Source organism: Crocodylus porosus, unplaced genomic scaffold (genome assembly GCF_001723895.1).
Source record: "Crocodylus porosus isolate Cpor-Errol unplaced genomic scaffold, CroPor_comp1, whole genome shotgun sequence".
Taxonomy (NCBI): Eukaryota; Metazoa; Chordata; order Crocodylia; family Crocodylidae; genus Crocodylus; species Crocodylus porosus.
Genome location: NW_017728948.1, coordinates 44,751,383 through 44,762,871, shown reverse-complemented (window position 1 = coordinate 44,762,871; position 11,489 = coordinate 44,751,383). Strand labels below are relative to the sequence as shown.

The 11,489-nt window shown below is 39.4% G+C and overlaps 1 protein-coding gene across 1 annotated transcript in view; it reads right to left on the bottom strand.

Moving 5' to 3' along the window:
• Positions 1–5,940, bottom strand: part of KLHL5 (kelch like family member 5) — an 84,797-nt gene extending 78,857 nt beyond the window's left edge. The window contains 2 exon segments of the mRNA XM_019553200.1: positions 5,413–5,825; positions 5,827–5,940. Coding sequence (XP_019408745.1) covers positions 5,413–5,825; positions 5,827–5,940 — 527 coding nt within the window.
• Positions 5,941–11,489: the final 5,549 nt, after the last annotated feature.

The following is an 11,489-nucleotide window of genomic DNA, read 5'->3' as shown; positions in this document are numbered from 1 at the left end:
GAGGGGGGGACCTGGTGACTGTCTATAAACTCACTAGGGGGGACCAGAAGGGTTTGGGAGAGACCTTGTTTTCCCTAGCACCCCCTGGCATAACAAGGAATAATGGCCACAAGTTGTTGGAGAGTAGGTTTAGATAAGACATCTGTAAGAAGTACTTCACAGTTAGGGTGGCTAGGATCCGGAACCAACTTCCAAGGGGAGTGGTGCTGACTCCTACCTTGGGCGTCTTTAAGAAGAGGCTTGATGCCTACCTGGCTGGAGTCATCTGAGCCTAGTTTTTCTCCTGCCCAGGCAGGGGGTCGGACTTGAAGATCTACAAGGTCCCTTCCGACCCTACTTCTATGATAAGAGAAAAGAGGCCATAGGAAACAAGCAGCTCCTGAACCATCCAACCATGATGCAAACATTTGCAACCACTGCCACAGATCAAGTAAATCTTGGATGGGACAATTCAGTCACAGGACACTACAAACCATCTATGTCATAGGCTGCAACACCAGCCATCTCTCGCAGACAAAAGGATGCCAAACACAAGGGCATGCAAGGAGAAAGTTAGGAAAGCCAAGGCACAATGTGATACACCTGGCAAGGGATATAAAAGGCAGTAAAAAGGGATACTACAAGTATGCCAAAAGAGGAGGAAGACAGAGGAACCTTGGGTTCCTTATAGACTCCAAAAGGTAATCTAGTTGCAGATGATGCAGAGAAGGCTTAAGTATTTCAATGTCTTTTTTACTTCACTTTTCAAAAATAGGGCCAGCTACCAGATGAGTGCAGTTGCAGCAGGAGAGAACAGCCTGGAAGGACACAAACAGCCTGGAGTAACACAAGAACAGGTTAAGAGATTACTTAGAGAAAAGTTAGATGCTTTCAAGTCAGCAGGACTGAAGAGAATGCACCCTAGGGTACTGAAGGAACTGGCTAAGGTAACTTCAGAGCCACTGGCTATCCTCTTTGAGGACTCACTGAGGTCAGATGAGGTTCCATGCAACTGGAAAAGGGAAAATTTAGGGGCTGTCTTTAAAAAAAGAAAAAGGGAAGAAGGACGATGCAAAAAATTACAGACCAGTCAGCCTGACCTTAATACTGGGAAAGGTCCTCAGTGAAAGTATTGCGAAGCACCGAGAGGAAGACAAGGTTATCAGGAAGAGCCAGCATGGATTCACCAAGAGCAAGTTGTGCCTGACCAACCTGATTTTCTTCTATATGGTGACAGGTTCTGTCGATGGGGAGAAAGCAATGGATGTAATATACCTTGACTTCGGCAAGACCTTTGCCACCGTCTCCCCCACAGTGTTCTCATTAACAAGCTAAGGAAATACAGACTCAAGTACTGTAAGGCGGATGCGTATAACTGGTTGGATAACCGTACTCAATGAGCAGTCCCTCAGTGGCTCTAATGTTTCGTTGGGAAAAGGTACACAGTGGGGCTCCCCAGGAGTCTGTCCTGGGCCCAATATTGTTTAGTATCTTCATTAATACTTTGAACAATGGGATTGAGTTTACACTTAGTGCCAAGTTTGGTAGTTGCACATACTCCACAGGGTAGGGCTAGGATCCAGAATGACCAGATAGACTGGAGAAATGGTTCACAAATCAACCACATGAAATTCAGCAAGGGCAGCGCAAGTGCAAAGTCCTGTACTTGGGTTGGAATAACTGAATATACAAATACAGACTGGAGAATGATTGGCTAGACTGCGATATTGCAGAGAAACACCTGGGGGTTACAGTAGACCATAACACTGAATAAGAGTCAACAGTGTTTTCTGGTTGCAAAAAAGGAGCAAAGAGCATATGGGGTTGCATTAACAGAAGTGTCACTTGCAAATCAAGGGAAATGATTCTTCTGCTCTAACTGGCAATACTGCAGCCTTACCTGGAGCACTGTGTTCAAGTTTTGGTGTCATACTCCAAGAAGTATGTGAACAGTGTGGAAAGAGTCCAGTGCAGAGCAAGAAAAATTCTTATGGGGCTGGGAGTCAGGACTCAAGAAGAAAGGCTAACGAGCTAGGGCTTTTATAATATGGAGAAGAAAAAACTGATGGGTCTTCAAATCTGATAAATCTTCAAATATCTGAAGGATGGTTAATCATCAGCAATCCTTTCCAGTCTAGAAGGACTGTCTTCTATGATCATCTTATCTGTGGGTCCAAAGATGGCTGAGAAGGCCTATCCAGGATTGTTGCAGTTTGGGCACATATTTCCATGCAGGGTGGGTGGCTCTGGGTTCTTGGTTTGGTTTGTGACACGCTGTTTCTGCCGTTTCCATTTTACCATCTCCTGTTGTCATTGTAAGATTTCAAAATATTGAGATCCTTGCACCAAACACTTCCTTTATTTGGGGCAGTTCTGGACAATGGTCTCCCACAAATTGATATTGATGTTGCATTTTTTCTTGGCCTTGAGGATGTTTTTGAAGCACTTCCTCTACCTTCCTTTTAAATGTATGCCTCATGTGTCGACTGAGCTGGGAGAATAAAACTTGCGTTGGGAGTCTGGAGTAGGACATCTGAATGATGTGGCCGGCCCAGTGAAGTTGATGTCAGATGATCATCATCTTGGTGCTCATGGTATTTGCTTGTGAGAGGTGCATCTCTCTACCTAGTGAACTGACAGGATCTTCTGCAGTCAACACTGATGGTACTACTTCAGCAACTTGAAGCGTCTCCTGTACATTGTCCATACTTCAGTTCCATGCAGCAAGGTGGGGATCATGACTGCTTGGTAAACCGTGAGCTTGGTTTTGGATCTCATGTCATGGTCTTCAAACACCCATTTCCTTAGGCGGATGCCTGAAGATGATTACAGAGTAGATGAAAATGGGCTTTTCTCTGTGACCACAGAGACAGGACTAGAAACAATAGCCTCAGCCTTCAGTAGGGGAAATCTGAGATGCAGCTGGCGATTAGGAATAACGAGGGTGGTCAAGCATCTGAGCAGACTATCTAAAAGAAATGGCAAAATCTCTCTCTTTGGTAGTTTTCAAGAACAGGTTAGATAGACACTTGGCTGGGGTGGTTTAAATCAGGGATGATCCTGCCTTGATCAGGGAGCTGGACAGGCTATGACCTGGTAAGCTCCCTTTAAACCCTACTTTCATAGAATTCTATGAACAGGAGGCAAACTTCAAGATATGTTCACTTGGTCAAACTCTCATGATTTATATGCCATGTTATCCAATAGTTTAAGAATATTCCACTTGCGGTGTCTTGCACACTTTTGATGAAGGGCATGCAGGAGAAATGATGAAGTATGAATCTTTTCTTGAAGATGCAAGTATATGTATCACATGATAATGTGAATCATTATTATTAGTTATACATCAAATTTCAAAACATTGAACCTATAATTTACAATACTTCACCTAAGTTTCTCACATTTAATCAAGCACTAAAAATAATAAAGTAACGGCAAGGGTTACAATACAATATAAACAATAAATAAAAAATTAAAAGGCAATAATTAAGGGCATGATTCTTCCAGCTGTAACTTGAGTCAGAATATATAGGAAAATAAGGATGCAGTTACTCTGGTAAAGAAAACAAGCCAAATAGGATGTGTACTTTAATTTTATTAAATTTACACTTGTTTGTAGCAGTATATAACCCCCATCACTTTCAAAAAATCCCCAAAATAACCCAATCACCAAAAATAAAATTAAAATATTAAGACTAGAGACATTTTCTTTCATACCTGAAATGGATAACTCTTCTTTCCCATTATATTACTAAGCAGTTTTATTTGCCATACTTCAGTTCCTTCCCTATCCTTGACCTTTTCTGCAAATAAAAATGTATCTCTTGTATTTTAACAATTACATCAACCTCTCAGAATGAAAGACTGAATTTTAATATCAATTGCTTGCCACCTTAAGAAATTGTTTTATACAGTGCTCTACATTGAAAAATTACAATCCAAATTAAGATATTTCTAAAAATATTAAAAGGTACTAGCTCTGTAGACTGAATGATGATGTATTCATGACACCTCTAGGAACTACTTCTATTAAACTGCTTTAAAAATACATACTGAAAATCACCTCAAACAGAAGATCCTACATATGTATATTATGGATAGCTGTATATATATATCTCATACCAAGGTAAAGCAGATTCTTCTAAACTCTCAGGATACACTGTTCATTCCCTTGTAATTTTGGAACACGATTACAATTCAATAACCAAAGCAAACACATTAGGTTGACTAATATTTTTTCTTGGGTATTTATTTTTCCATCCTTAAAGGATATAAAGAATGCAGTGTTTATGCTTATCTGTTTCCCTCTGCACCAAGAAGATTCTTCTATATGAAGGTTTTCATTCTTCAAAGGGAATGAAATGCACTATACCTGCCTATCCGCTTTATTAACACAGTACCCCTTTAAACAGTTACATTCTTTCATAATGTCAAGTCTTTGCAAAATTAATTCAAAAGCTAAAAAACAAACACTATAAAATGAATTTGATATAAATATGCATACTACAGTAGTTACTGTAATACCCACCACAACAATAAAGAACATAGCAAAAAACCTTCATTGTAGTACAGTTAAGTAATAAAGGAGGTAGCGGAAATAAAGCAAGCAAGAAAGAAGGGAATTTATGTATTACTCCCTTTCCACCAATCATTAAGAATCTTTTGCTAAAAGAAAATAATGTTATTATTATTACACATTATTTATTCTTTAGCAGCAATAATAGGGTTGAAGAGAGAAAGAGACTTATCATATTTTAGACATAAAAGACCCATTTTGTTTAGTCTAAATTAGGCTTACAATTAAAGACACTCCTGCCTTAGTTTACCACACAAGCTGGTTGGCAATATATTACATTCGGTGCATGAAGTAAACATTTTTTTCCCCTCAAGTTATACATGCCTAGATTTTTAAGACTGAAAAATAATATAAAATGCAAATATAGGCAAAATTAGAACTGAAGCATATAGTCTACAGCCCCTAATTTTATTTTACCACTGTTCTTGAACAAATTACACATATACAGATACTTGCATATATATTATTCTTTCTAACTATAAGGCTAATTCTTAGTCTACCTACACCCAGAATAAGTGCTATTCTACAGTAATGGGGGTTGGTGGGGGGGACAGCCTTTAAAAATTGTTGTGCAATGTACCCATAAAGATTATATGAATATAGGCATATTTTAAATCAATTGGTAACTAAGATAATCATTTAATTAACTTTAAAGAACAACTTTATTATAAGCAAATTTCATTCATTAAATACATTTGAAGTAGCAAATAATATTAAACCACATACTTTAAAATTTTTTTTAATGAAAAACTGTCAATTTTCTGAAATATTTAACATACAATGTTAGTTTAAAACAAAACTATGTTAAAAACAGAAAATGACAACAGATTTATTACAACAGGAAAGTAACAATTAACCTGCATGAACTGCTGTCCGACTCATTTTCTTCTTCACTCCCCCCATCATCTGCTTCAGCTCTGTCAAGCCAACGTGCACCTTCTGAGTCTTCTGTAGAGAACTCAAATGTAGGGACTTCAGAGGTGGATGCCATTGGCCAAAGAGGTGAATTCTGGAAATCCTGTTGGCTGGACCTTCTGTACCCAATTGATGCCAAAGGTAAGGGCAGGTTACCTGGATCTAAAAACTTTGTCCCACCAGTTGTTGCATTTTGTCCTTTATTCCAGAAGTCTCCCTGGTGGCTATCAACAGCAGAATTAGGGGTTGATGCCTGATGACCAAACCACCTCCATCTGATTTTTAAAATCTGCTTCACGTCAAACTCTTTACGAGAGCCAGACATCCTCAGTGAAAGCAAGTGATCGTCTAGGCAACAGGGCAAGAAGCAGTGCACATAAAAGATTTGTGCACCCAACCAAGACAAGAGAAACACATGCTCCGGCTGCCTTTGGCAAGCAGATATTTTAGGGGAAAAAAAGAGACAGCATTCACATAAAAAGAGCTTTTTTTAATCATGTATCATCTGGATGTAAGTAAATGGTAAGGGATGTTTTGGGGATAAAAGGACAAGGTGGAACAATCGCCTTAATCAAGAAAAACTCCAATCAGCTTACATTAAAGCAGCCTATGCACTTTCTATTGCTCTTCCCTATCCTCCGACCATTAGCTTTCACAAACACTAACAGCATTCATTAAAGCCCTTTCAAACACTGAATGCCACCCCTTTTTCTTAAACCACAAATGACAGAACACAATTCCTATGCTGCATCTCAGAAACTCTCCTGCTTATTCTGTTAACTCTTGCCTACTACAAATGAAAAAAATAGTGCTTTTAAAGAGCAAATGAAATGTCTCTTGCACTGCTGGAAATCATTTACAAAAAGGCTAAAAAAATCCATTATACTGCTTGTATTTGAGAAGAAACTGAACTGGAAACAATTCCTTATTTCCTTTCCATTACATGGTATGCATCAAACCTTTAAAACAAAAACTAAAAAAAACCAAACAAAAAAAACCCCCAAACAAAACAATCAGATTGAATGGCTCAGGGGACTGGTAATGGGTTACAGAACCTTTCATCTTGATGTGGTTGTTTGATTCGAATCTGGGTCTGAGTGACTGAAAGTTATTACCGAAGGATGTTTAGCAGTCTCTGTGAAATGAGCTAATGGTTTTTATCCATTACATACCACAAAAGCCATAATCACTACTGAAGCTGAACGGTCAAGTTATCATCCAGATGGTCAGAGACTGAAGTGAGTCATCAGGACGACACTACTTTTTTACCCCTTAAAAATCGGTCCTATAGGTCACATTAAAGCCACAATGATGGGACAGAATTAGAAAATAAACATTGCTTACAGGAAGAGTTCAGCCTTCAAACCAAACCAAACCTTAAATTTTAAGTTTATAAACTATCACATCAAAATTCTGTATTTGGATTTGCAGAATGGAAAGGAAAATGGCAGAAGTGTAACTTACTATGTATTATACTTAATCACGTTACATTTAACTTGCTACATGAAAGAAAATACCCCATACCTACAAGATGCAGTGGATCATTTGGGTAACCAAGTGGCAGAGTTTAAGACAAAATGGAGTCTGTTAATAGTTTAGGAGGTGCAACTAAAAATATAGCACAGATTTTATTAGCATCCTTGATAAACAGAGTAGGTCTCCATTTTCATTCATCAGTGAATTTATTCTGTTCAACTCTGGGTACTCCAGGGTATGCAAACAGAAACTGGACAAAAATGTTTTTTCCTCTCTATTTACTTTTGGCGGTAACTATATGTCTTACTCTTTTTTTTGTGAATTTTATAACTAAAAATCATGCGTTTATCATCACTTCAAGATCAGGTTATTTTAACAGGTTTTAAATGGGCTGCATGCCGAGTCCTCACAAAAATTTAAGTAATGCTGAATTTTGCCACCCACTTATTAAACAGATTTTCATGCCATGAGCAGGTTATATTAATACTCTGGGATCTATACTAATGAAAGTGCTGGTTTTAATCTATCAAGCACAAAATTGCTTAGGAGCTGGTTACTAACAGACTGCTTCTCCCACAGGCTGTTACATTTGCTATGACTAGAGATGCTTCAACTTTACCTATTCATATAAGAACCAGATACCAGCTAGGTCTTCCCCATGAAGATCCTCTCTATTTTAGAATCTATACACTAACTCCCTGGTCCCCAAGACCCTACACTTGTTAGTCACTGAAGCATGCCCAGATGATTAGGAAGACATTTGGGATGCAAGAGAAGTGTGTGGGTATACACACACACACACATACGTGTAGTTATTGTTGCTCCTTTTGTTTCAGCAGAGCAAAGCATGAACTTACTTAAATATGACAATAGTCATAATTGGCACAGAACATTTAACAGACTATAAACGAAATACCTTCCCTACCCTACTGTACATGTATAATTGACCTCACATTTCAATTTCAATGAATATCACTGTAAAATGCATGTATTTTTAGATGATTTTACCAAATACTAATTAAAATAACTGAACTTGCAAATTCAAGGATAGTATTGATTGAACATGGTTCTACTCTGAGAAGTCAAATCACAGAATCATAGAAAAATAAGGCTAGCAGGGACACCTGGGAATCATGTAGTCCAACCTCCTGCCTGAAGCAGGATCATCCCTGTTTAAATGATCCCATACAAAGCCTGGCCTAACCAATTACTAAAACTACACAGTCACCCCCCTCACAACCACAAGGCATAGCACCCTAACCTGCCACAGGTAAAGCAGGACAATGGTATATAACCTTGTCTCCCATTGTAGCCAACAAGAATAGATGAGACAAGACAAAGAAAATATTAGCATGTGGATACCTCATAGATGCAACACAGGCTTTGTATATACTAAAACATTAGTTTTCTTCACTTAGTAGCATAAGAAACAACAGAGCAAGGGAAAAAAAAAAAAAAAAAGGTAAATCATACACCCATTTCCTCTGACCAAAACTGGTCCTGCAGCTAAATTGATTCTCCCGGTCTATAACCTGGTACTAATGTATACTTCCCTTCCCTCTTCCCTGACAATTCCCCAAGCTTCTTGTGGCTTTGAGCCTTTTCTGGTTTATATACCTCTCCCTTCCAGCACCCAACTACCACATTTACTCGAATACAAGATGAGATTTTTTTTTTTTCCCCAATCAGCATGGGGGGGGGGGGGAAGAAGAAGACCCTTGTCTTACATTCACATACAAGGAAGCCTCATTAAACACACTGTCTATCATTAAACTGCTGCCAAAAGAAGCATGTGCTCAGTAACAGAAAACAACTATGAAGGTGATTAAATGAAGCCAGCACTGAGCATGACTATAAAACATATAGCCCATACTGGCAAAACATACTGATGGGAACCTTTTTTTTTGTTTTATTTACAAGTTTCATTAAAAATACATTTATCACCTTATACTTACAAAGCTTCACACATTGAACATTCCCGTTTTACCAAAACTTAATATCGTAAAAACTACATATCCAAAAATGTACAACTACATATATTAAATCCTTAAAAATCATAACACTTCCCACAAAAACACTTACATAGCTCTTTTTCTTCAGAGAATCCCATGAAAAACTACCACCTCAGTAATCACCTGAAACGCTCTGCCCCTCTCATCAGTTCTCTCTGTTAGTTCAGTTAAACAAGTGTGTCCAGTCCTCCTTCCTCCACTTCTCTGCCTCTTCTTCTCGAATCTCTTCCTTGTCCCAATTGATGTACTATTTCAGTTCATGCAGCCCTAGCTTCAGGCACTCTTTCAGTGAAGGCCAGCCCCTTAATAACTCAGAGGTTTCTTACTTTCCATAAATTAGTTTTCACACATGCTAATAAAGCAGAGTTGATGATAAAAAAAAACAAGGATTTTTAAAAAATAAATTTGATTTTTAAAATTTAAATAAGATTTTTTATCTAATCGTATTTTTTGTTAAGATGCCTTTTTTGATGGAAAAAACAATATAAAGATAGATTTAATTTAAGATATGTTAAAGCTCTAAAATATCATCATGGAATAGGGATTATAACTTCTAATTACATACTATTTGAGACAATATATTCATGTAACCTTTTCAGAAAAGTTTTATAAACAGGTCACAAAAGACCATGGACTATATTAGAGGCCCAGCCCTATGGAGTTCCCAGGGGCTCCTCTATAGATTAGTAAAGGTTAAAGAAAATCACTCTACCCAGTAGGACTCAGTGATCAGTCTAGAACTGGGGTTGTCAACCAGGAGTATGCATACCCCCAGGGGTACTTGGAAAGAGACTAGGGGCGGTACATACAGGCAGGTTTTTACCAAGGTTCAGTTTTGCCTTCAGCATCTGGTGATCCCTAAATGCCACAATTACAATTCCTTTCTTCCTTATCTCTGTTTCTCTTGATAGAACACGAAGTCAATTCTTGACCATTTCTTTCCGCTGGGGTCAGAGTCTTTGTGAAAATTTTTTCCCTTGCTCACACATCTCCTAATGACTCTTCTTTTACTATATTTGCTAACAATCTGGATGAGCTGTCTATAATTCCATTTCCTCCTTCCCTTGTTCTGTCACCCACTTCTAGTATGCAGTTGAAGTCCTGCGCTATTACCTGAGGTCTCCCACTACTAGTTTTCCAAGCAGAGCTTTTCTCCCCTCCTGCTCTGATGGTGCATATACATCTAATTCTGCTCCCCCAACTGATAGTATCACTTGTTGCAGTCTGCCACTTATGTCTTCTACTTGCTTTGCTTTCACCTGTGGATTCTTAAATAGTATTGCCACTCCAGTTGCTTTCTTTTCATTTGTCCCTGATCACCAGGGCAGTCCCCATCTTTACCTTTTCTCAAAGTGCTTATAATCCCTTTCCCCCAGTATCTCACATTCTTGTAGATAGATTATGTCTGCCCTTACTTGTTTTAACGCTGGTTCGATCTGTTCACAGTTTTTCCTTGTTAGTACACTTTTGACTTTAATAGATGCTATAATCAACGCTATTGTGCTGGTTTTAAAGAGTGTCCCTGTCCCTTAAAGGTTTGCTGGTGCTGCTACTCACTGTGGTAGACTCCTCCCCATCCCCCACTCTTATGCCTGTCACTTTTGCAAGCTACTTGGCTGCCTTGGCATCTAGGAAGGCTTCCATTTTCCCACCTCCTCACCATTTGCCACTTTCAGCTCACTCCTTTGAACTGGAGCCCAGAGGAGTTAGTGGTGGAAAGCTGTTCTCTGGCTCTGGCTCCGACTCCAACTCATTCCCCCCATTTTCAAGTTTCTTTTACCTGCATTTTCTTTCTTTTCCCTCCCTTACTCCCAAGCTTTTTTATTTGTTCCACCTCCATTCTTCTGCTTGTTTGATTTCTTCTTTTCCCCTCCACCACCTCCATGTTTGGGTTATCTCCCACTCCCCTTTCCCCTTCCTGTTTCTTCTTGAACCACCTCAATTACAGATTGAATTTTATTAGTAGACATTTAGGACTGTGAGTCCAAAAAGATGACAAAGCCAGTAGGGAAATACAAATCGCCCAAGTGAAATACAGATCGCCCAACATTAGAGGGATGGGGGTGAGGAGGGGAACACAACTAGGCTACAAAAAATACAATGCTAGCCAACTAAGCCTGGGAGTGGGGGAAGGGGGTTCGCAACCCTGAGAGAGAAACAACACCACAAACCCATACAATGGTCTGCAACGGTGGAGGAAGTAGTTCGAAGAAAGTGTCTCAGTCCATATAGAGTCTCATCGTGGGAGTCATGTTCAGGTGGAGTGGGGTTGTCCATTGCTGAAAAATCCTCTCAAAGTGAAGTCCATCTGGTGCAGAGGCGGGGTTCAGGCCGTCTCCTCTGGGTCCAGTCTGGCGGCAGTTCATCTGGTGGGGTGGGAGTACTGGCGGTGGCCCGTGATGTGTTCCACATAGAGATGTCAGGACCAACGGATGGGGTGTTGGACACCACAAGGCAGCGCGTCAGCTTGGCATAGCGGGAGGAGACACGGCAGGCACACAGAATGCTCTCGTTGCTGGGGTCCCCAGCTC